The sequence below is a fragment of the Pelophylax lessonae genome (assembly GCF_965119305.1).
Source record: "Pelophylax lessonae genome assembly, chromosome: 4".
NCBI classification, from domain to species: domain Eukaryota; kingdom Metazoa; phylum Chordata; class Amphibia; order Anura; family Ranidae; genus Pelophylax; species Pelophylax lessonae.
In genome coordinates this window covers 51,459,647-51,481,398 of record NC_138771.1, presented here as the reverse complement: position 1 = coordinate 51,481,398, position 21,752 = coordinate 51,459,647, and the positions used below count along the sequence as shown (strand labels likewise).

At 45.9% G+C, this 21,752-nt stretch overlaps 1 protein-coding gene across 2 annotated transcripts in view; it reads left to right on the top strand.

Annotated features, from left to right (window-relative positions):
- The window catches only part of MFGE8 (milk fat globule EGF and factor V/VIII domain containing), a 184,425-nt gene that overhangs the window by 136,611 nt on the left and 26,062 nt on the right, over positions 1-21,752 (top strand). Inside the window, exon 8 of one of the 2 annotated variants that reach the window (XM_082254014.1) lies at positions 8,011-8,195. In XM_082254014.1, coding sequence (XP_082110140.1) covers positions 8,011-8,195 — 185 coding nt within the window. Of the gene's footprint in view, positions 1-7,992; positions 8,196-21,752 lie in introns of both variants that reach the window. The other variant, XM_082254013.1, reaches the window with a different exon arrangement.

Below are 21,752 nucleotides of genomic sequence, written 5' to 3'. Positions count from 1 at the left end.
AAGCCGCCACTCGAGATCATGTGACCAGAGCGGAGCGGCTTCAGAATAGGCAAGTATACAGATCTTTTCTTTACAGGGTTGGATAGAATAGAATAGAATGGGCTTAAAGTGCTTTTAGATGATCATATTGTAAAACAACTCCTTCAGTATAAAATAGAAATAACAGGCAACACATTTGCATATGGATGTAAGAAAACATAATTACCTTTTTTTTTTTTTTTTTTTTTAACCACTTTAAGACCGGAAGGATTTCCCCCTTAATGACCAGGCCATATTTTGCAATTCGGTACTGTTACTTTAACGGACAATTGCGCGGTGGTGCGACGCTGTACCCAAAATTGATGTCCTTTTTTTCCCCACAAATAGAGTTTTCTTTTGGTGGTATTTGATCACCTGTGCAATTTTTTCATTTTTTGCGCTATAAACAAAAAAGAGCGACCAGTTAAAAAATAAAATTAAATTTTCACATTCTGCTAAATTACATTCTCAAAAATCAAAATTTTTTAACATTTTAGGCCAATTTTTTTTCTGCTACATATTTTTAGTAAAAAAAAAAAAAAAATGCAATAAGCGTATTTTGATTGGTTTGCGCAAGAGTTATCGTGTTTACTAACTACGGGAAAGATTTGTGTCATTTTTATTGTTTTTTTTTTATTTTTTACTAGTAATGGCGGCAATCTGCGATTTTTTGCGGCGGACAGCAGATCGGACCCCTGACTGATATTTTTGATACTTTTAGGGGGACCAGTGACAGTACTACAGTAATCAGTGCTAAAAATATGCACTGTTACTGTAATAATGACACTGGCAGGGAAGGGGTTAACAGTGTGGGTGATCAAGGGGTTAAATGTGAGCCTAAGGGAGTGATTCTAACTGTGGGGGGGCTTCTGAAATGACCATAGAGACATTTGATCCTGTATAGAAGGATCACAGGGGCTCTATGATCATTCCAGGGAGAAGAACGGTCAGCTGTGTTTACAACAGCCGACTGTCCTTCTCTCTCAGCGGGGAACGATCGCGGGTGTTGGGCAGCAATCGGAGCCGCCTGACACACATCGGCTTCCCCACTGACAAGTGGGGCGGGGGCGCGCCGCCGGCATGCGTGCGCTCGCCCCCTAGCCTCCTGAGAGCGAGTGATGTATACCTACGTCGCTTTGCCCAGGAGCGGCTGCCTGCCGCAGTTTATCTGTGGTGGGCAGTCGTAAAGTGGTTAATAAGTGATCACATTCCCTCTGTTCTCAGCTGCATAAGAGCTGGGGGAGAGGAGAAGCAGCAGCAGCAGCGCACTGAAAGTCTCCTCCTCCTCATTCCACCTCCTCATTGGATTACCTTTACATACACTATCCCCCCTTCAGTCCAGCGTGAATGCTGCTGCCAGGCTCATCCACCTTACCAATCGCTCAGTGTCTGCTACTCTTCTCTGTCAATCCCTCCACTGGCTTCCACTCACCCAACGAATGAGATTCAAAGCCATCCACAACTCTGCTCCAGCTACATCACTAACCTGGTCTCAAAATACCAACCTAATCGTTCCTGAAATCCATCATCCAATCATGTGCAAGCAAAATGCTGTATTTTTTTAAAATGTTCCTTGCATGTAATTGGGTATTTTTTGCTCATTTACTAAGCTTTGGAGCAAATGCACTTGCAAAGTGCACCATCTGTTTTCCTTTGATATATCAACCCATAGACTCTGCATGCTTGAGCTGTCTGCCCATATAAATGCAGTAAAGAGCATCTGCCTCCCTCATTGACTTCTTCATTGTAAAGTGTTCTTTTGATAGAATGCGTATTAAATGTTTTTCTTTCCCCGCAATCCACAATCTGTTAAATGTATTTGAAACCAAACACTGAGAACGATTCAGCGACATGAAACCTGAGACTTTGCTTTTTGATGTTTTTTTGTTATTATTTCTTGCATCAGTGTCTCCATCTAATGGCACAAAGTGCAATTACACGGCACTATTCATTAATCCGAAGCATATGCACGGGGTAGTGATCCAGCTGGCGGAGGAGGCAGTGTGATGATTTGTTATGTGGAATAGAACTTGTGTATTGAGAAATCACAAACTGCTATGTTTACTAAACATTAAAATGATTCAAAGAGGCAGAGGTTCACTTATGCATTTTAATTGGATAGAATTATGTTTTAGTATGAAGCTTATAAATTTTAAAGCCTACGTTTAGTTAAACTTTATGAGCACAAGGGACAGTACTTACACTGAATGAGAAGCATCCCTTGTGCTGGTGGGTGCTCTCTTAGTTGAAATCTTGAGTCCCCTACTCTCCCCTCCCCTCCCCCACTCCTGCAGCATTAAGCTTCAGGTTCTGCAGGGGTTAATATGATCCACTGGACCTGTCAGTTGTAAAGATTGCCGACTATGCCTGCCCTTTCTGCCCCCCCTCCTCCATTCATAGTGGCTGTACTATAGCTTCCACCATTACATTTAAAGTGGAACTTCACCCAAAAGGGGAAGTACAGCCCTTCTTCCTCCCCCTTTTCTGCCTTATTTAGGATATTTATTTATTTTTTTTGGGGAGGGAGGGGTACCTAGTTTTGATAGCTACCGACTCCTACTTCCTCTTAGATCGCCAGTCACAGGTGTCAGTGGCGGCCCTCCAGCTGTTGCAGAACTACAAGTCCCATGGGGCATTGCAAGGCTGACAGTTACAAGCATAACTCCCACAGGCAGAGGCATGATGGGATTAGTAGTTCCGCAACAGCTGGTGGGCCGCCAGTTTGACACCCCTGCTGCCGCCGCCCACCCTAGGTGATCCAAGCGGATGTTTTGCTTCCCACCCACTCCCCCAGTCCGCATCCTTCTTGGACACGTCACAGGTCCCAGAAGGCTGTAGAACCATTCACCGGGCTCAGAAGCTCACGCTTGCACAGCGGGAAGCCAGATGTGGCAGAATAGAGTCAAAGCCCGCTTCCCACAACTAACATGCTGGTGTGGGGACCTGAAGACCAACAAAGAGCTGGCCCTGGGTGAGGACGGTGCTGGATCCTTGGACTGGTAACTGTCTGTTTATTAAGCACTTGCCCACCGCCCGCCGGCTTTTTACTGGGGCAGGGTGGCTCGGCTGCGTCCAGTCAAGTAGTACTACGTGACTTGAGTGCATGTGGTTTCGGCACCGCGGGTGCCACGCTCTAACACAGCGGAAGGCGGGCCACGGGAGGAGAGGCGGCGATCGCTCGGGAAACGGAGAGAAGACCCTCCTGCTTATGGAAACAAAGCAGGCGGATCTTCTCTCAGACAGGCAGGGACAGATCAGCAGTTTCAGCTGAAACTGCGATCGTTCTGTGCTTGTCACAGAACCCCCCCCCGCACACAGTCAGTAAGCATACAGGCATACTTTTAACCCCCTTGATCACCCCCAGTTTTAACCCCTTCCCTGCCAGTGTCATTTATACAGTAACAGTGCATATTATTTAGCACTGATAACTGTAGTAATGTCACTGGTCCCCAAAAAGTGTCAAAAATGTCAGTTAGGGGTCCGATCTGTCCGCCGCAGTGTTGCAGTCCCGCTAAAAATCGTAGATCGCCGCCATTACTAATAAAAAATAAATAAATAAAAAGTCTAAGCCCCCGTTCGCACTGGGGCGACCTGTCAGGCGACCTGGTCCCCTGACAGGTCGCCGTAGGTCGCCTTCCACAGAGAAGCTGTAGACCCGTTCTAATAGGAGCGTCACAAGTCGCTCCGACTTAGAAAAAGGGTCCGGAGCTTCTTTGGGGTGACCCGGAGCGACCTGCATAGACTTCAATGTTATGAAGTCTGTGCCGGCCGCTCCGAGGTCGCGGGGCGAGCAGCGCGCCGCGACCTATGAGGTCGCCCGGCAAAGTAGCGTCGCCCCAGTGTGAACGGGGCCTTAAAATCTATCCCGTCGTTTGTAAACGCTATAACTTTTGCGCAAACCAATTATTATACGCTTATTGGGATTTTTGTTTACCAAAAATATGTAGCAGAATACAAATTGGCTTAAACTAATAAAAAAATGAATGTTTACAAATTTTTTATTGGGAATGTTTTATAGCAGAAAGTAAAAAATATGGCGCTTTTTTTTTTTTTCAAAATTGGTGCTTTTCTTTGGTTTATAGCGCAAAATCTAAAAATCACACAGGTGATCAAATACCACCAAAAGAAAGCTCTGTTTGTGGGAAAAAAAGGACATCAATTGTATTTGGGTACAGCGTCGCACGACCGCGCAATTATCCGTTAAAATAACGCAGTGCCGAATCGCAAAAAATGGCCTGGTCATTAGGGGGCAAACCTTCCGGGGCTGAAGTGGTTAAGGACAGACCGAAGAATCAACTAAGAGGGCAGTCATCAGCACAAGGGACCCTTCTCATTCAGTGTAAGCACTGTCCCTTGTGATGATTTTTTTAAACAATGCGATTAGACTTCGGTTTCAAGTTTATTAAATATATATTGAAGTTTAGTTAATAAACAATATTGATGGTATTTAGTACTGTAATGGAAGCCTTCATTTAGGGAGGGTTTCAACTTAGTTCTCTTATTATATTTACATTTTAAGTTATACCGGAGTTTGTTGTGCCATTTAAGTCCAGTTTTCCTTCTCATCCACAAATACTTAGTTCTCTTAGTAAAGCCTCGTACACACGCAACGATTATCGTCCGACCGATCGTCCGTCTTTTGTCCAGAGTGGTGTTTGTTGGTTGGAATGTGCTCTAGACTGCACGACCGAATTCTACTTCAGAAGTGATGTCATGTGTTGGTTTGCTTTCTTTGTGTTCTTTCTTCTTTGAGCATGCCCAGACTTGCTCATCAGATTTTTCCCTGTAGAAATTTGTACTGACTGAACGGAAATCGGCCGTTGTGTTGACAGCCAACAAAAATTTTATAGTCTGCACACCAGATTTTGTTCGGCCGAAAAGTCGGAGTCGGTTGTCGGAAGCATCATACTAACAAGCCGAAAATCGGCCGATCGGTCGTCGGACGAAAATTCCCTGCCAATTTTCGACGCGTGTGTACGGGGCTTTAGCAAATTCAGTTACAACTGAAGTAGTCTTTTAAAATATTTTTGTGTAATTTTTTTTTTAATTTTTATTAAAGGATATATAATTCCATGAACAAAATATGCAACGTATTGCAGTTTACTAGTCTTTGGATGTGGTGGTTGTATTAGTTTTCTATTTTTAGCAAGTACAGAAAATTCCAGTTTCTAGAAATGCCGCGTCCTTGTCACTTCTTGTGAATTAAACTTCTATATCAATGTTCTCTTCCTTTTGAAAATGACGGATTCCCTCACCACCATGTAATGGACATAAATAGAGGAAGACGTGTTTGGTTTGTCATACTGGGACAGAAGTACAATCTCTCCTTATAGATACAGTGAAGTCAGTGAGCACAGCCACCTTAAGCCCCGTACACACGTAGCGATTGTCGGCCGTAAATATTCGGCCACCGAACGATCGGCCGATTGTAGGCTTGTTACTATGATGCTTCCGACAACCGACAGCGAATTTTCGGCCGAACAGAATCTGTCGTGCAGACTTTAAAATTTTTGTTGGCCGTCACCAGAACGGCCGATTGTTCGCCAGTCAGTACAGAATTCGGCCGACAAACAGCAGATTAGCAAGACTGGGCATGCTCAGAAAAGAAAAAACACACAGAAAGTTAACCATCACATGACATCACTTCTGCAGTCGGCTGTTGTTGGCCGACAAAATTCGTGTGCAGTCAGACAGGACAGCACCGGACAAAAGACGGCCGATCGTTCAGCCGACATTCGGTACGTGTGTACGGGGCTTTAGGATAGCAAGTGTGCTTTGCACAGGATTACCAGGTATAAATGAAGGAAAGCCTGGAAAAAGTAATGTATTCACATCTAAGGGCTAGTAATCTGCTATAGAAGACTTTTTTGTTCTTGGGTTTAGATTTAACAAAGGGTTAATAATATGTTGCCTGTGAATAGCATTTACATTTGTGAGGTTGCTGGAGCTCACTTTATGTGAAGATCAAAGAACAAGGGGAGTGTTCAAACATTTCTTAAATTTCCTTTTATGTACATTTGTAACCTTTGATGTACTATGCAGTGTTCATACCATAATTCTTATTTAAAGTAATGGTAAACGATCACATTGTAAAAGTTTAAAACTGAAATGAAAGGCAAAACATTTGTGTAAAGATATAAAAGAGACATTATAAATAACTTTTTTCCCCTTTTTTAAAAGTGACCACATTCCCTTTGTTCTCAGCTGCATAAGAGCTGGGGGGAGGAGAAGCAGCAGCACACTGATCTTCCCAGCGACAGGCTGTGCAGAGGGGGCATGTCAGGACAAATCTGATCATTGGAGGAGAGCAGGCTGAGTTCCCAGCAGAGCTAGAGAACTGATCATGTTGTGCTCTCCTGCTTAGGGTAGTCAGTGACTGGCAGGAACACCAGGGATTTCACACAAAGGAAGCAATACAAAGAGAACAGGATTCTTTCTCATACAAGTACATGGTGCAGCAGTCACATATCGGAAATATTAAATATTTCCGCCCCCTTTCCCCCCCCAATAACCATGCCATTTTTTTGCGATATGGCACTGTGTTACTTTAACTGAAAATTGCCAGTTCGTGTGACGCTGTACTCAAATAAAATTGATGTCCTATTTTTCCCCACAAATAGAGCTTTCTTTTGGTGGTATTTGATCACCTCTGCGGTTTTTATTTTTTGAGCTATAAACAAAAAGGCAACAATTCTGAAAAAAAAAAAAAAAAAATATATATATATATATATATATATATATATATATATTATAATAATAATATATTTTTTTTTTTTTTTTTTACTTTCTGCTATATAAAATTCCCAATAAAAAAAAAAAAAATTAAGAAATCTAATTTTTTTCATTATTTTAGGCCAATTTGTATTCTGCCACGTATTTTTGGTGAGAAAAAAATCCTAATAAATCTATATTCATTTGTTTGCGCAAAAGATATTGCGTCTACAAGCTAGGGGATAAATTTGACATTTTTATTTATTTATTTCCACTAGTAACCACAGTGAACAGCCATTTTTTAGCAGGACTGCAATATTGCTGCTGACAGATCGGACACCTAACTGACACTTTTGGGGGGACCGGTGACCTTACTACTGTAATCAGTGCTAAAAAATATGTTACTGTACTAATGACACTGCAGGGAAGGGGTTAACACAAGGTACGATCAAAGGGTTAAGTGTGTCCCTAGGGCAATGATGGCGAACCTTGGCACCCCAGATGTTTTGGAACTACATTTCCCATGATGCTAATACACTCTGCAATGTAATAGAGCATCATGGGAAATGTAGTTCCAAAACATCTGGGGTGCCAAGGTTCACCATCACTGGACTAGGGGATGCTTTCTAACTGTGGGGGATGGACTCACTAGATGAACATAGAGATCGGTGTTCCTAAATAGCAGGAACACAGGATCCCTGTATTCATCCTTGACAGAACAGCGGTCTGCCTTGTTTACATAGGCAGACCGCCGTTCTGCCTCTATGGGGAGTGATCGTGGTTGGCCGGCGAATTACATGAGACGAAGTACAGGTACGCTGTTTCTCCTAATAGAGCTGACCTGCCGCAGTATGTGCTAGTATGCGATGCATACTAGCACATTATGCCATTGTCTTACAGGGTTAAGAAATAAAAAAAAATGTGGTTTACTACCACTTTAACTCTTCCAAATCTACCAAAAAAATGAAAGTTTTGAGTGGGCTGACCCTTCAGTTGGAATCATTGGACACCAGACACAGCAGCATTATCTTCTCCTGGCCAGTTGTTGCGGATAGACCTGCCCCTATCGGCTCCAGCTGTTCTCCAGGCAGGCATACTTCCAGCTGTTATAGTTGTATAGTTAGCGCTCTGCTGTTTTTTGTTGGAGATAACTTTTGTTTTTAACGTGTGTGTTTTTACTGCTTTTGCACTATGTCACGCCTGCATAGAGCTTGTAATGCTGAGCACCCTCTTCCCATCCTTTTGTAAACCGTTGTGTTACAGTGTATTTCAACACGGTAGGTTGCTCCGACCCACTTGGGATGAAATCCTTCCTGATCCCTGATAAGCAAATCACCGCATCCAGCGTGTTCAAGACCTGGGGCATGGATGCACTTACCTGGCACCCGCACTACGCTCGCCTGGATAAGATGGGGAAGAGCAATGCCTGGACCGCCCAGGAGAACAGCCAGTCGGAGTGGTTGCAGGTAGGTGATGAATATCACTCAGTTGTACCATGGACGGTGGTGTTTTTGTAATGCACAGTTTTCATTGCTCACCATGTTTCTGGTCAATAAGGTATCAAATTTGCCATGCAGAATTTTATTAAAAAAATTATAAAATGGAACACTAACACTAATTTAATCTTCAGCCGTTGGGAAACATAGACTTAAAGTTAAGCAGGCCATACATTATACAATTTTCTTTGGTGGAAGGAAGGAAAATCACTTGATTCCCTCACCAACACAGGGGGGGGGGGATCCCTTCTGCAGTGCTTATGTGTTCTGCTTGCAGGTAGCACTCCCTGCCATCGGAACACAATGATTACTGCCGCCTGCTATAGCCACCAGCAGTGATTGCATAAAAAAAAATCCAACAGGCTGGTTATACTGAAGTAGATTGATCGATGGACTTCAGTACAACAAGCCTGCCCATAGATGGGATTAAATCTCGGCTTTAGTTAAATAACGGTTTGGCCTCATGTACATGCGCAAACAAAATACAGCTGTAGTAGCTGTTTAACGTTATTTTTTTAAGTCCCCTGAACACCGTTTCATCATTGAGTATATACAAAAAATCCTGGCTCTATGGTGCCGGTAATCAGAAGGCGGGGATGGAACAATAAGGTCGGACAATGCCCAAAGAGGTCCACCATTGGTTACATGTCCATGTCCGGGCTGCAGCCTACCCAAACCCAGATCCCAACTGAGAAGAAAAGTAGCGACAAAAACGGGTTGATCGAGGCTGACAATCCACCCACAAGCGCCACACCATCCAGGCTTCATAGGTGGTTAGACGTCGCTCCCCCGCTCCTGGGTCCTCCTTGTTTTGAGGTATTTTCACCGGTCTTACATCTGACTGCTGCTTGCTGCACCCTAGGCACACCACTGGCTTTTTCTGTTAAGGAGCATATTTTAACTTATTTTAATAAACAAGTTTTAATGTTTCAAGATCCCGAGCAGCATCCATTTTGTCCTTGTGCCATTTTGTCCGGGAGCGCCAATATACCCGTTTTTGTCGCTACCGTTTCATCATTGTTGTTTATTGGACAAGGCACACCCCTGTATAAAAATGCAGCAGAGAGTTCAGAGCCGTCCAATAAAAAAAATGTTTTCCTCCAAATCGGTCTGGCAAGTCGAGAGCGGGCTTCTCCAGACCCCCAGACAAGGCTCCTTCAACATAAAGATGCGCCCTCACCCATATCTGGGGTGGGAGGACATCTTCGCTAGTTCCAGGACTCATGGACTTCCCTGGTACATGACAAGTGGGTCCATGAAGTCATACAATCTGGATACAAGATCGAGTTAAGTGCTCGCCCTCCGGTTCTTTCCTTCCACCGTGCGACTGTTCCTAGTCCCCTTACAGACTCTCTTTGGGGCGGTGCAAGATCTTTGTTTCAAGGGATGATTGTCTCGGTTCCGATTGCGAAACGTTTTTCAGGGGTTTTTACTCAACCTGTTTACAGTTCCCAGGAAGGAGGGCAAGGTGCGTCCAATCCTGGACCTCAAGGCGATGAACTGCTTTGTTCGGGGGTAGAAGTTTAGGATGGAGTCCATTCCCACAGTGGTGGCTTCCCTATCTCAGGGGGGATTTTCTTGCCTCCATAGACAGCAAAGATGCCTACCTTCACATTCCAATATGTTTCCATCACCAACGCTTCCCCCGCTTTGCAGTGTGAGAGGAACATTATCAGTTTGGGGTGTTACCATTTGGTCTCGCCTCCGCTCCCCAGGTCTTTACTACAGTTGCATAGTTACATAGTTACATAGTTAGTGAGGTTGAAAAAAGACATCAGTCCACCCAGTTCAACCTATGATGTGTGTGTGTGTTTGCTTTTAACCATACATTGTATACCCCTGTATGTTGTGGTCTTTAAGGTGCCCATCTAATAGTTTTTTGAAACTATCAATGCTTCCAGCTGATACGACTGCTTGTGGAAGAGAATTCCACATCCTTACTGCTCTTACAGTGAAGAACCCCTTACGCATTTTAAGGTTAAACCGCCTTTCCTCTAGTTTTAGTGAGTGGCCACGTGTCTTATTGTATCTCCTTTCTCTGAATAGTTTGCTCCTTATGCTAGGGTCGCCAGTACAGTATTTGTACATTGATATCATATCCCCCCTCAATCGTCTCTTCTCCAGAGAGAATAGGTTCAGTGCTTGTAGTCTTTCCTCATAGCTGATGTCCTCCATTCCCCTAATTATTTTTGTTGCCCTTCTCTGGACTCTTTCCAATTCCAGCACATCCTTCCTGAGGGTCGGTGCCCAGAACTGGACAGCATACTCCAGATGTGGCCGGACCATAGTCTTGTAGAGTGGGAGAATAATCTCTTTATTTCTGGAGTGAATCCCCTTTTTATACATTTATACAGTGTTGGCCTCGGTACTGGCATTGTTACGCCAGTGGGTGATCGGGGTCCTGGGCTATTTATACAAGTTCCTTTTGCGAGCCGTATCTTCTGCTGCACTGACAGAAAACCTGGAGATCACCATATGAACTCTGAAGAAGTTTGGCTGGTTTCTGAATCTTCGGAAGTCAGTCTTGGTTCCTTCTACGAAACTAGACTATCTGGGGTTGATACTGGACTCAGCCTTAGCCAGAGTATTTCTTCCTCCGAACAAACTTCAGACACAGCAGGTTTCAGTTTGTCTCCTGCTGACCAGCTGACCAGATGGACGTCCTTCTAGACTTGTATGCGTGTACTGGGCCTGATGGTGTCAACCTTCAAGGCAGCTCGGTTTGCGCAGTTCCATGCGGGGTCCTTGCAACGGGAGATTCTCATTACATGGGTCAAGAATCTACGGTCTCTGGACAACCAAATCCAGCTGAGCCGGGGTATATGACAGTCCCTGATTTGGTGGCTTCGCTTTCTGGCGCTTCAGCAAGACAAGATCCTTCCTACCTTTGTATTGGACAGTGGTCACCACGAATGCCAGCCTGTCTAGGTGGGATGGCGTCCTCGGCAGAGAAATGACAACGGATGATCATCCGTTTACATCCGCTTCCCTCAATATCCGTTTTTTTGAATGGATGAAAGCCCTATTTTTCTTCAGTTAAAAAAACTGATCGGACAAAAAAATGGATGTAAACTGACAAACGGTCCGTTTTTCATCCCTTTTTGCATTGGTAGTGGATGTAAAAAAAAAGGCGAAAAACTGATGAATACTTCATCCATTTTGACGTGACTTAACTGATTAAATGAACAGTCCGTATGTGGGGAAGGAGCTTAACTTTTTTTTTTTTTATATACAAAAATAAATGTAGGCCTTTAGTATCACTTGTAATTTTATAATTCTTATTTTATGCTTTACACCCCTGCATTTTAGTGTGTTGCATAAAAAAATGCTCCATTTTTGGTTCGGTTTCGGCCAAAAACTAGTAATGAATGGTAGTGCATATAAAATGCACCTAAATGCTTAACAAAATGCAGACCCAAAACACAGTGTCCCTCCTATTCAGAGAAGTTTTTATAGTCCTTATTAGGCCGCTTTCACACGGCTTTCCAATCGGGTCCGCCTCTCTATTTTCAGGCCGATTTGATCAGAAGCTCCATGCAGGTCTATGGGCAGACGGATATAAACAGACTCGTGTCTGTTTACCTCCACCTACCCCAGAGTCAGTCCAGGTCTGGCAAAAAGAAAAGGACTATGACCATTTTTGTTTTTTCCAGACCTAAACGTGGATTTGAGATAGATGTAAATGGATACAAATCCTTCTACACCCTATTAGATTGTAAGCTCTTAGGAGTAGGGCCTTCTTAAAGGACAAGTTCACCTTTCATAAAAGGGCTACATATTACACCCATATTCAAAGTGTAACGTGTAACATGTTATGAATGCACCGTGTCTGCTGCCACAATTCCAAAAAGATGCGGCCGTATGAGGCTCCTCCCACCTGGCATCTTCACTCATTCACAGTCCTCTGCAGAGATGTATAGTAACTAAGTAGAACTACTTCACTACTGTACTTAAGTACGGAAAGGCGGTATCTGTACTTTCCTAGAGTAGAATTTTTTTCTCCTACTTCCACTTTTACTTCACTACATTTTTTCAATGATTTCAATACTTCTACTCCGATATTTTTTTTTTGTGCTGCATAGTTACTCGTTACAATTATAAAAATTACCACTGCCAGAACAGTAGATGGCAGGTTTCATGAAGCTCAAAACATGTGTATTATCAGCGCATACGAAAATAAAAGCTACTGTATGTATAAATAAAAGCTGCATTTGAAATAATAAAAAACAATATGATGTTCAAACTTTTGAGTTCTTTCTTTAATAACTACATAACACAGTACTTGTACTTTTACTTTCAGTACTTGAGTAGCTAAATTTTTAAAAAAACTGCTTGCAATACTTAAGTACAAAAAATGTTGAATACTTTAGTACTTCTACTCAAGTTACTTTTTGATCGAGCACTTGTACTTTTACTCAAGTATGGGTTTCGAGTACTTTATACAACTCTGGTCCTCTGTGAGTTCGGCTTTTAGTTTTCAGTGAACTACCACGGTGCTGTGGTAGTTCATTGAGTCCTCCTGTCAGAATGTATTGGCTTCCTTGTACTAGGTACAAGCAAGCCGGTACACTGACCGATCTGCAGGAGACCTGCATGGCATTATACCTGCTGATTGCTGGTGCAATGCTTTACAGGCCCCTGCAGCAAAAATAATAAATGCATTTATGTGCATTTATTTTATTTTTAAAGTGAACTTTCCCTTTAACCCTCTTGTATTTTATTGCATTGTAACAGTAGTCACCCTTTATACTGTAAAGCGCTGCACAAACTGTTGGCGCCATATGAATCCTGAATTATAATAAAAACATCCGGCAGTCTATAGATCCCACATGGGTTCACCATGCTACTGTCAAAATGTGATTAAAAAAAAAAAAAATGAATGGGCACAGAGGTCGCAAAAGTGATAGAGGACCCGCTCACGGATTCCCTGCTGAACAGAGCAATGTGCCCCTGTGGGAGAGGACCTGTATACTCTGCTGCCAGTCTGGTTTTCCTAATCAGCTGGTGTACTTCCACTCCTCCTATACAGATTGTTGGAGGATGTATTTCCTCCTATTATCAATATCCTCAGTAAATAACCTAGAACTGTAATGTGTTTTGCAAGCATGTGATAATAAAGTATAGGACGGGTGAATGAGCAGTGAACGTAGATTCTGGGGGTTGTACTGTGAAGATGAGAATAGATTAGTGTGAGGTCTTGTATACATACAGTGCACTGATGTGTTATGTACAATGAATGGCTTCCAACTGTATGATTATAAGCCAGAGTTTATGTGGGAAAGGGGCGAGGGAGTTCTCGGAGTGACCGATTTAGCAGTTGTAGCAATTAAAGTCGTTCAGCTGTTTTCTGTCATGTTAACTCCTAACAGTTTCACACGCATAAATGATGCATGGTAATCTGGGCTTCTGTTCTCAAAGACAAGGACCCGCTTCTCCCACTCATGCCTGTGCCAATCTGCTCATTTCAATTTAGGACGGTCTGTAAAATACAGTATAGTACTGCTGTGTGCTAATTTAAAGCCTACTGTTTCCTAAAAAAAAAAAAACGCACAAGGGGCATTACTTCCCTTCCGTATGCTGTGTTCCCTATGCTTCTGTCCTCTAGTTCAATAGCAGTCTTTATCCTCAAAATTATCCCCCCCCAATCTGTGGCGGGGGATAACAGAAATGAGGAGATATCATCAAGAGTCTATATGTTATTTAATACTAGTGCTACAATCACAATAGTATACCATAAATGAATAATCAATGGTGACATGAATGGTGGGTGGGTGGGGGTTGTACCTGGTGGGGCTCCTGGCAGGGCCCCCTGTCCTGCCTGGGTCTGTCCTTGAGGCCTAAGGATCCCTCCAGGTTCCCTGGAGGCGTCATAGGACTGCCATTTTGCTTTAGCCTTTGTGTTTCTATGCACGGCGGTCATGTTTGTGTAGTCCGGCGGCCATTTTGCGGTGGTTTGCCATTGAAAATAGCGGCGGCCTTGCAAGTTGAGCCCTGTAAGCGCCCCGATTTTGGCAGTGGGAGCCCTTACTCATCCCCTGGTACTGACTCTTGGATCTTTTCACTTCCTGATCGCTGTACTTGGAATGCAGATTATCCTGGTGGCTGCAGGTGCCTGATTCTGCTGGGTGGTGAGTCTGCTGGGGTTCTCTCCCTCTCTTCTGAGAATCACTTGGTGCTTGTGCCTCGCGACCGGGTGGTGCTGCCAGCGCGGTGGGGGTTTTCCCTTTGCAGTGTTTTACACTTTTTGTGGGGTCCCCCTGGTGACTCATGGAGTCTTTAGAGCATATCTCCCCACCTGATCCCCTCTCTGAGGCTGTAGAGCTCTCCAGGTCCAAACCATCCATCGATGCACTGACGGCGGTCCTGGAGTCCCTTGTGTCCCTGGTGGTGGTGGCTTTGGGGCGATAGGATAGCAAAAAGCGCCCCCGCCTTCTCCTGCCTCATCTGTCTCATCAGATCCTGAATCTGATTTGGCCGCTGCGGACGTGGGTCACCCTGCTGGGTCTGCAACCACACACCCAGAGTTCTCTGATAGGATGATTCCTCCACATCTGCAACCACGCATGAAAAGACGCTGGTGGAAGCACTGCTTGTTTATGTGCATGAGTCCTGGAAGATAGAGGATGCAGCTACAGCTGCGACGGAGGCGCAGGTTCCCTTTGGCACTCACAAACCATCCAGAGCGGCAAAGGGGTTTCCTTTCCCTGCCTATTTTAACAGAATTGTCACTAAAGAGTGGGGACGATTTTCTAGGCGTTACCCCTATGAGGAGTCCCTTATTAGGAAGTGGACTGTTCCACTGGTGATGGACCCTTTTCGATGGTTCAGTTTGAAGAGTCCATGGCCTTTTAAGGATCTGGCTGACAGGAAGACGGAAGCTGTGGCCTGCAATATGTGCACTCTGGCTGGTTCGGCACCAAGGCCGGTATTCACCATTTCCCTGGTGTCGCAAACTCTGACTGAGTGGGCTAAGCTTTTACACTGTGACCTGGAGGGAGAACAGCTCCCCCCTGCCTTTGTTGAGCTGGCGGACCAGCTGGTCCAGGGGCTGCAGTTTATTTGTGATGCCTCTTTGAATGCGGCTCCCCTAGTGGCTCGGCTCTGTTTTGGAAGTGGTCCTTCGGCGTGTCTTTTGGCTCAAATGCTGGTCTGCGGGCCAGACTTCTAAAAAGGCCTTGACCGATCTTCCCTTTCAAGGAGATTGCGTGTTTGGAGCTACTCTGGATGACATTAACCTTCCTGGCGGTCTGATTATGTACAGAGTTCTGTGCTAAAAGTGGTACATTCTTTTGCATGGAAATCTGTTGTTTTACATTTTTAAACCCACCTTCTTCCCCTGCGATCTCCGGCCGTCCTCTCCCTCTGTCCTTCCACTGTGTGCTCGGCCGATGCCGACACCTGTCTTCCGGTTCCCTTCCCTGCGAGCGTTGCGATGCAGGTGGGGTGGAACCGGTGGCAATTTTAAAAATGTAAGTATACTAAATGACATGATACAAAGTTGTGATCCTAACGGATTACACTGTATCATGCCATTTCACCACAGGATTTCACCTGGTGACTTTTCTGGTGCCCTGCCTGTGCTTTTCCAGTTCTTTGTGCCTGGAAAATTGAGAATAACCATGTCGTCCAAAAAGCGTTCTTTTTGCGCAAAGCACTTTTAGACGAACTGGAAAACAGCAACAGTTACTTGAAGAACTGAGCTATAGCGATTCGTGGGAAAATTCGTCATCAGGTACGGAAAGTGACGACTGCGACGATTCTGATGTCTCTTTCTGGCACATAGCTTGTGGAATTTGGGAAGTATATCAAATGATTCTTCAGAATTTCTAACGGAGCGATGTGCCAGAAAGAGACCTCAGAATCCTCGCTGTCATCACTTTCCGTACCTGATGACGAATTTTCCCACGAATCGCTATCGCTCAGTTCTTCATGTAACTCAGTTTCGCTGTCCTTGTTTTCCAGTTTGTCTAAAAGCACTTTTGCGCAAAAAAAGAACCCTTTTTGGACGCCATGGTGGTTCAAAATTTTCCAGGCACAAAGCACTGGAAAAGCACAGGAAAGGCACTGGAAAAGTCACCACGTGCAATCCTGTGCTGAAATGGCATGATACAGTGTGATCTGTTGGGATCACAGCTTTGTATCATGTCATTTGTGTTTTTATACTTTTGAATTTGCCGCAGGTTCCACCCCCCTGCGTTGCAATGCTCGCAGGGAAGAGAACCGGAAGGCAAGTTCCGGCAATCGGCCGTGCACAGAGCGGGGAGAGACTGTGAGGATGGGGAGGACGGCGGGGGAGAGCAGGGAAGGTGAGTAACATTGCGGGGTAATCCCCAGTGTGGTTCGGGGTTACCGCTTTTGGTACTGAAAGTGCACCCCAAGCCACCCTCAGGAATACCGCCAGGGAGGTAAAAAGTTTTAACGGGGGGGGGGGGGGAGAGTACCTTTCTTCCGCAGAATACTAAGAACCAGGAACCTCGTTGTAGACGTGGACCCTCCTTCTTGGCTCATAAGAAGTTTTTTTGTTTCTCAGTCTCTCTCGACTGACAAGGGCTCATAGCCTTTCAGGGCCAAATTAACCTTGTCTGGCAAGCAGAGAGCGGGCTTCTGCAGACCCGCAGACAAGGCTCCTTCAGCATGAAGATGTGCCCTAACCGTATTGGGGGTGGGGGGACGTGTTCGCTGGTTCCCGGACACGTGGACTTCCCTGGTACAAGACAAGTGGGTCCACAAAGTAATTCGGTCCAAGTACAAGAATGAGTTTCGCTCTTGTCCCCCGGAAAGGTTTCTTCCTTCCAACTTGCGCCTGTCCCTGGACCTCTTACAGGGTCTTTTTTGGGGCGGTACAAGACCTGTTGCTTCAAGGGGTGATTGTTTTCCGACTTCGGAACATTTTCAGGGTTTTTATTTAAACTGGTTTACAGTTACCAGGAAGGAAGGCAAGGTGCATCCAATCCTTGACCCCCAAGGTGCTGAACTGCTTTGTGCGAGTGCAGACATTCAGAATGGAGTCTATTCACATGGTGGTGGCATCTCTGCGTCAGGGGGATTTTCTTGCCTCTATCGACATCAAGGATGCTTACCTTCACGTTGCAATATGTGTTTAGCATTATCAGTTTGTGGCGTTACCCTATGGTCTTGCCTCTGCTCCTTGGGTCTTCACAAAAGTGTTAGCCCCGGTGCTAGCTTTGCTATGCCAATGGGGGATCGCAGTACTGGGCTATTTGGACGAAATCACCATACGAACTCTGCGGGAGTTCAGCTGGATTCTAAATTTTCAGATGTCTGCTCTGGTTCTGTCCACAAAGCTGGACTATCTGGTTCTGACTCTGGACTCGGCCATGGCTATAGTGCTCCTTCCTCTGGACAAACTCCAGATATTGCAGGCTGCAATTCATCTCCTGCTGTCCAGCAATAGTCATCCCTCCGGACTTGCATGCAGGTGCTGGGAATGATTGTATCTACTTTTGAGGCAGTTCCGTTTGTAGTGTTTCATATGAGGTCCCTGCAAAGGGAGATTGTGGCAAAATGGAACGGACTCCGCAGTCTCTGGACAATTTAGATCGGGCTGAGCCGGGGAACAAAGGAATCTCTGATATGGTGGCTTCCTTCTCCGGTGCTTCGTCTAAGAAAATCCTTCCTCCCCTTGTATTGGACGGTGATCACCACAGATGCCAGCCCGTCCTTGGCAAACATTCTGCTCAGGGGATCTGAACACTGGAAGAGTCCAGACCACCGATCTATGTATTGGAACTCCGAGCGATCAGACGGTGTCTGGACCGTTGAACGGATCATCTTCAGGGATGTCCAGTGCACATTCAATAGGACAATGCCATGCCTGTAGCTTATGTCAACCACCATGGGGGCACGTGAAGTGCCCTAGCGGCTCTGGAGGTAGCCGGCATTCTAAGGTGGGCAGAACGGTTCCTTACCGCCCTCTCCACCATGCACATTCCCAGGGTGGAAAATTGGCAGGTGGATTACTTCAGTTGACTGGCATTGGACCAAGGGGAGTGGTCCCTTCATCTGGAGGTGTTTCATCAGTTGTGTCGCCGGTGGGGCATCCCAGAGGTGGATCTGTTGGCGTCTCGACTCAACAGAAAGGTGCAGAGGACTGTTGCTCGATTACGGGATCCTCTGGCAGATGACACAAACACGCCGGTGGCCCCGTGGGGTCAGTAACGTCTGATTTATGCCTTCACTCCTCACAAGCTTCTGCCAAAACTTCTACGCAGGATCGAGGCAGAAGGAAATTATGGTCATCTTAGTGGCTCCGGACTGGCCTTGCCGGGTTTGGTACGCCTATCTGGTGCGGCTGGTCGCCGACAATCCTTGGAGGTTTCCTTTCAGGGAGGATCTGCTGTCCCAAGTACCAATCCTCCATCTTGCTTTACAGTCGCTAGCTTTGACGGCTTGGCTATTGAATGCCAGGTGCTGAAGGATAGATGTTTATCGGAGTAGGGGATCCTACACTGTTAACAGCTAGGAAATCTACTTCTAGGAAGATCTACCATCATATGTGGAAGACGTTCGTTGCGTGGTGTGAGTCTTTTGGAGTTCATCCTTACGCCTTCTCTGTGGCTCGGATCTTGACCTTCCTTCAACAGGGGGTTGAGCAGAAATTGGCCTTGAGTACCATCAAGAGCCAGGTGTCCGCTTTGGTGGTTTTCTTTCAACGACCCTTGGCCACACACTCCCTGGTGCCTATCTTTCTTCAGGGTGTCCGACACTTGGTTCCTCCAGTGTGGTCTCCGTTGCCGCCTTGGGACCTCAATTCGGTGCCTTTGGTCCTCCAGAAGTCTCCCTTTAAGAATCTTCGGGAGATTCCCTTGCTTGCATTGTCTCCGATTTTCATTTGAATGAAGACATTGTGTTGCCTTCCCAGAGTGAAAGAGTGGGAATGTAAAAAACATCCCTTTTGTGCTCTCTAAGCGATTCGCAATGAGGTACCCATTTGAAGATTCCCTCCTTAAGAAATGGACTGTTCCACCGGTGGTGGATCCCCCAGTTTCCAGGTTGAATAAGGCAACCATGATTCTGGTAGAAGAATCGCCGGCTTTTAAGTATCCGGCTGACAGAAAGGCAGAGGCTGTGGCCTGCAGTTTGTTCACTGTGGCCAGCTCGGCACTCAGACTGGTCTTCACCATTGCCTGGTGTCACAAACTCTGAGTGGGCTAAGCTTTTACGCCGTGACCTGGAGGGTGAGCAGCCCTTCTCTTGCGAGCAGAGTCTCCTACTGCTCTGATGGACAACGTGGACATCACTATACGGACTCTGAGGGAGTTTGGCTGGCTTCTGAATTTTCAGAAGTCTGCTCTGGTTCCTTCCTCAAAACTGGACTATCTGGGTCTGACTCTGGACTCTGCTCTAGCCAGAGTGTTCCTTCCTCTAGACAAACTCCAGAAGTTGGATGCTGTGATTCATCTCTTTATGCCCAGCAGGCGGTCGTCCCTCCGGGCTTGCATGAGGGTGCTGGGCCTGATGGTTTCTGCCTTTTTGAGGCGGTCTAGTTTTGCACAGTTCAATACGAGGTCCCTGCAAAGGGAGATCTTGGCCAACTTCTCTGGACGATCAAATCCGGCTGAGCTGAAAAATAAAAGGGTCTCTGATCTGGTGGCTTCGCTCTCCAGCTCTTCACCAGGGCAAATTTTTTCTCCCCCTGTATTGGACAGTGGTCACCATGGATGCCAGTCTGTCTGGGTGGGGAGGTGTCCTGGGTTGAAACTCCGCTCAGGGAGTTTGGACACTGGAAGACTCCACACTCTCGATCAATGTACTGGAACAATGTACTGGCTGTGCCTGAATCACCAGACAGATCGCCTTCAGGGGGGTCTGGTGCAAATCTAATTGGACAATGCCATGGCTGTGGCTTATGTCAGTCACCAGGGTGGAACAAGCAGTGTATTGGCAGCTCTGCAGGTAGCCGGCATTCTTCGGTGGGCCGAACGTTTAGTTCAAGCCCTCTCCGTTGTACACATTCCAGGGGTGGAAAATTGGCAGGCGGATTATCTCAGTTGGCAGGCGTTGGACCAAGGAGAGTGGTCCTTTCATCTAGAGGTGTTTCATCAGCTGTGTCTCCAGTGGGGCACCCCAAAGGTGGATCTGTTGGCATCTCGGCTCAACAGGAAGGTGCACAGGTTTTGTGGCACGGTCACGGGATCCACTAGCGATGCCATAGACATGCTGTTGGCCCCCCTGGGGCCAGTATCATCTGTTTTATGCCTTCCCTCCTCTCAAGCTTCTGCTGAGACTCTTGTGCATGATCGAGTCCAAAGGAATTCTGGTCTTTCTAGTTAGTAGCCCCAGATTGGCCTAGCCGGTCTTGGTACACCGTCCTGGTGCGGCTGGTCGCCGAAGTCCCTTGGAAACTACCTCTCAGGGGGGGATCTGCTGTCCCAAGGGCAAATCTTCGATCCTGCTTTACAGTCGCTGGCTTTGACCGCTTGGCTGTTTGAAAGCCAGGTGCTGAAGAATAGAGGTTTGGCTGGGTCAGTGATTCCCACACTACTGAAGGCTAGGAAGTCTACTTCTAGGAAGATCTACCTTTGTACGTTGAAAGTGTACAAGTCGGGGTGTGAGTCGCTTGGTGTTCACCCTCGCTCTTAACGGGGGGGGGGGGGGTTGAGCAGAAATTTACTTTGAGTACCGTTTAAGGGTCAGGTGTCGGCCTTGGCGGTCTTCTTTCAACGACCCTTGGCCACGAACTCTCTGGTGCGTACTTTTATTCAGGGGGTTCGACATTTGACTCCAGTGTGGTCCCCACTACTGCCTTGGGATCTCAAATTTGTGCTTTCAGCTCTACAGAAGCCTCCCTTTAAAAATATTTGGGCGATTCCCCTGCTCACGCTTTTCCAGAAGGTGGCCTTTTTGGCTGCTATCACCTCTGCACACAGGGTGCTCGGAATTGGCGGCATTGTTGTGTCGCTCCCCTTATTTGGTGGTCCACAAAGATAAGGGGGTTCTTCGCCCCTGTCTGTCGTTCCTTCCAAAGGTGGTCTCTGATTTCCATCGAAATAAATAATTCAGCCAAGCGCTCACTTCGAAGGGGAAGACTGGCTTGCTGCTCTCCTCAGGCAGGGAACTACAAAACGGGTACATAAAAGAGAGTAAAGGAGGCGCAAACACCTAGTGCATTACCCGTGGTACTGTATAAAATTTTTAATAAAAAATGCCAAATGCATACTCACAAACATGAAGAAATAATATTTGGCATTTTTTATTAAAAATTTAATACAGTACCACGGGTAATGCACTAGGTGTTTGCGCCTCCTTTCCTTTCTGATTTCCATCTGAATGAGGACATTGTGTTGCCTTCCCTGTATCCCAGGCCAAACCATCCTAAGGAAATTGCGTTGCATTCCTTGGATGTGGTTCAGGCTATTCAGGTGTAGCCGGCAGCTACGGAGTCTTTTAGGAAGTCAGACTGACTATTTGTGGTTACGGATAGGCCTTCTAGATGGATTAGACAGACTGTGACTCGGACCTATTTGATTAAGGGTCAGGTTCCTTCTTTTCCCTGTGAAGGCACAC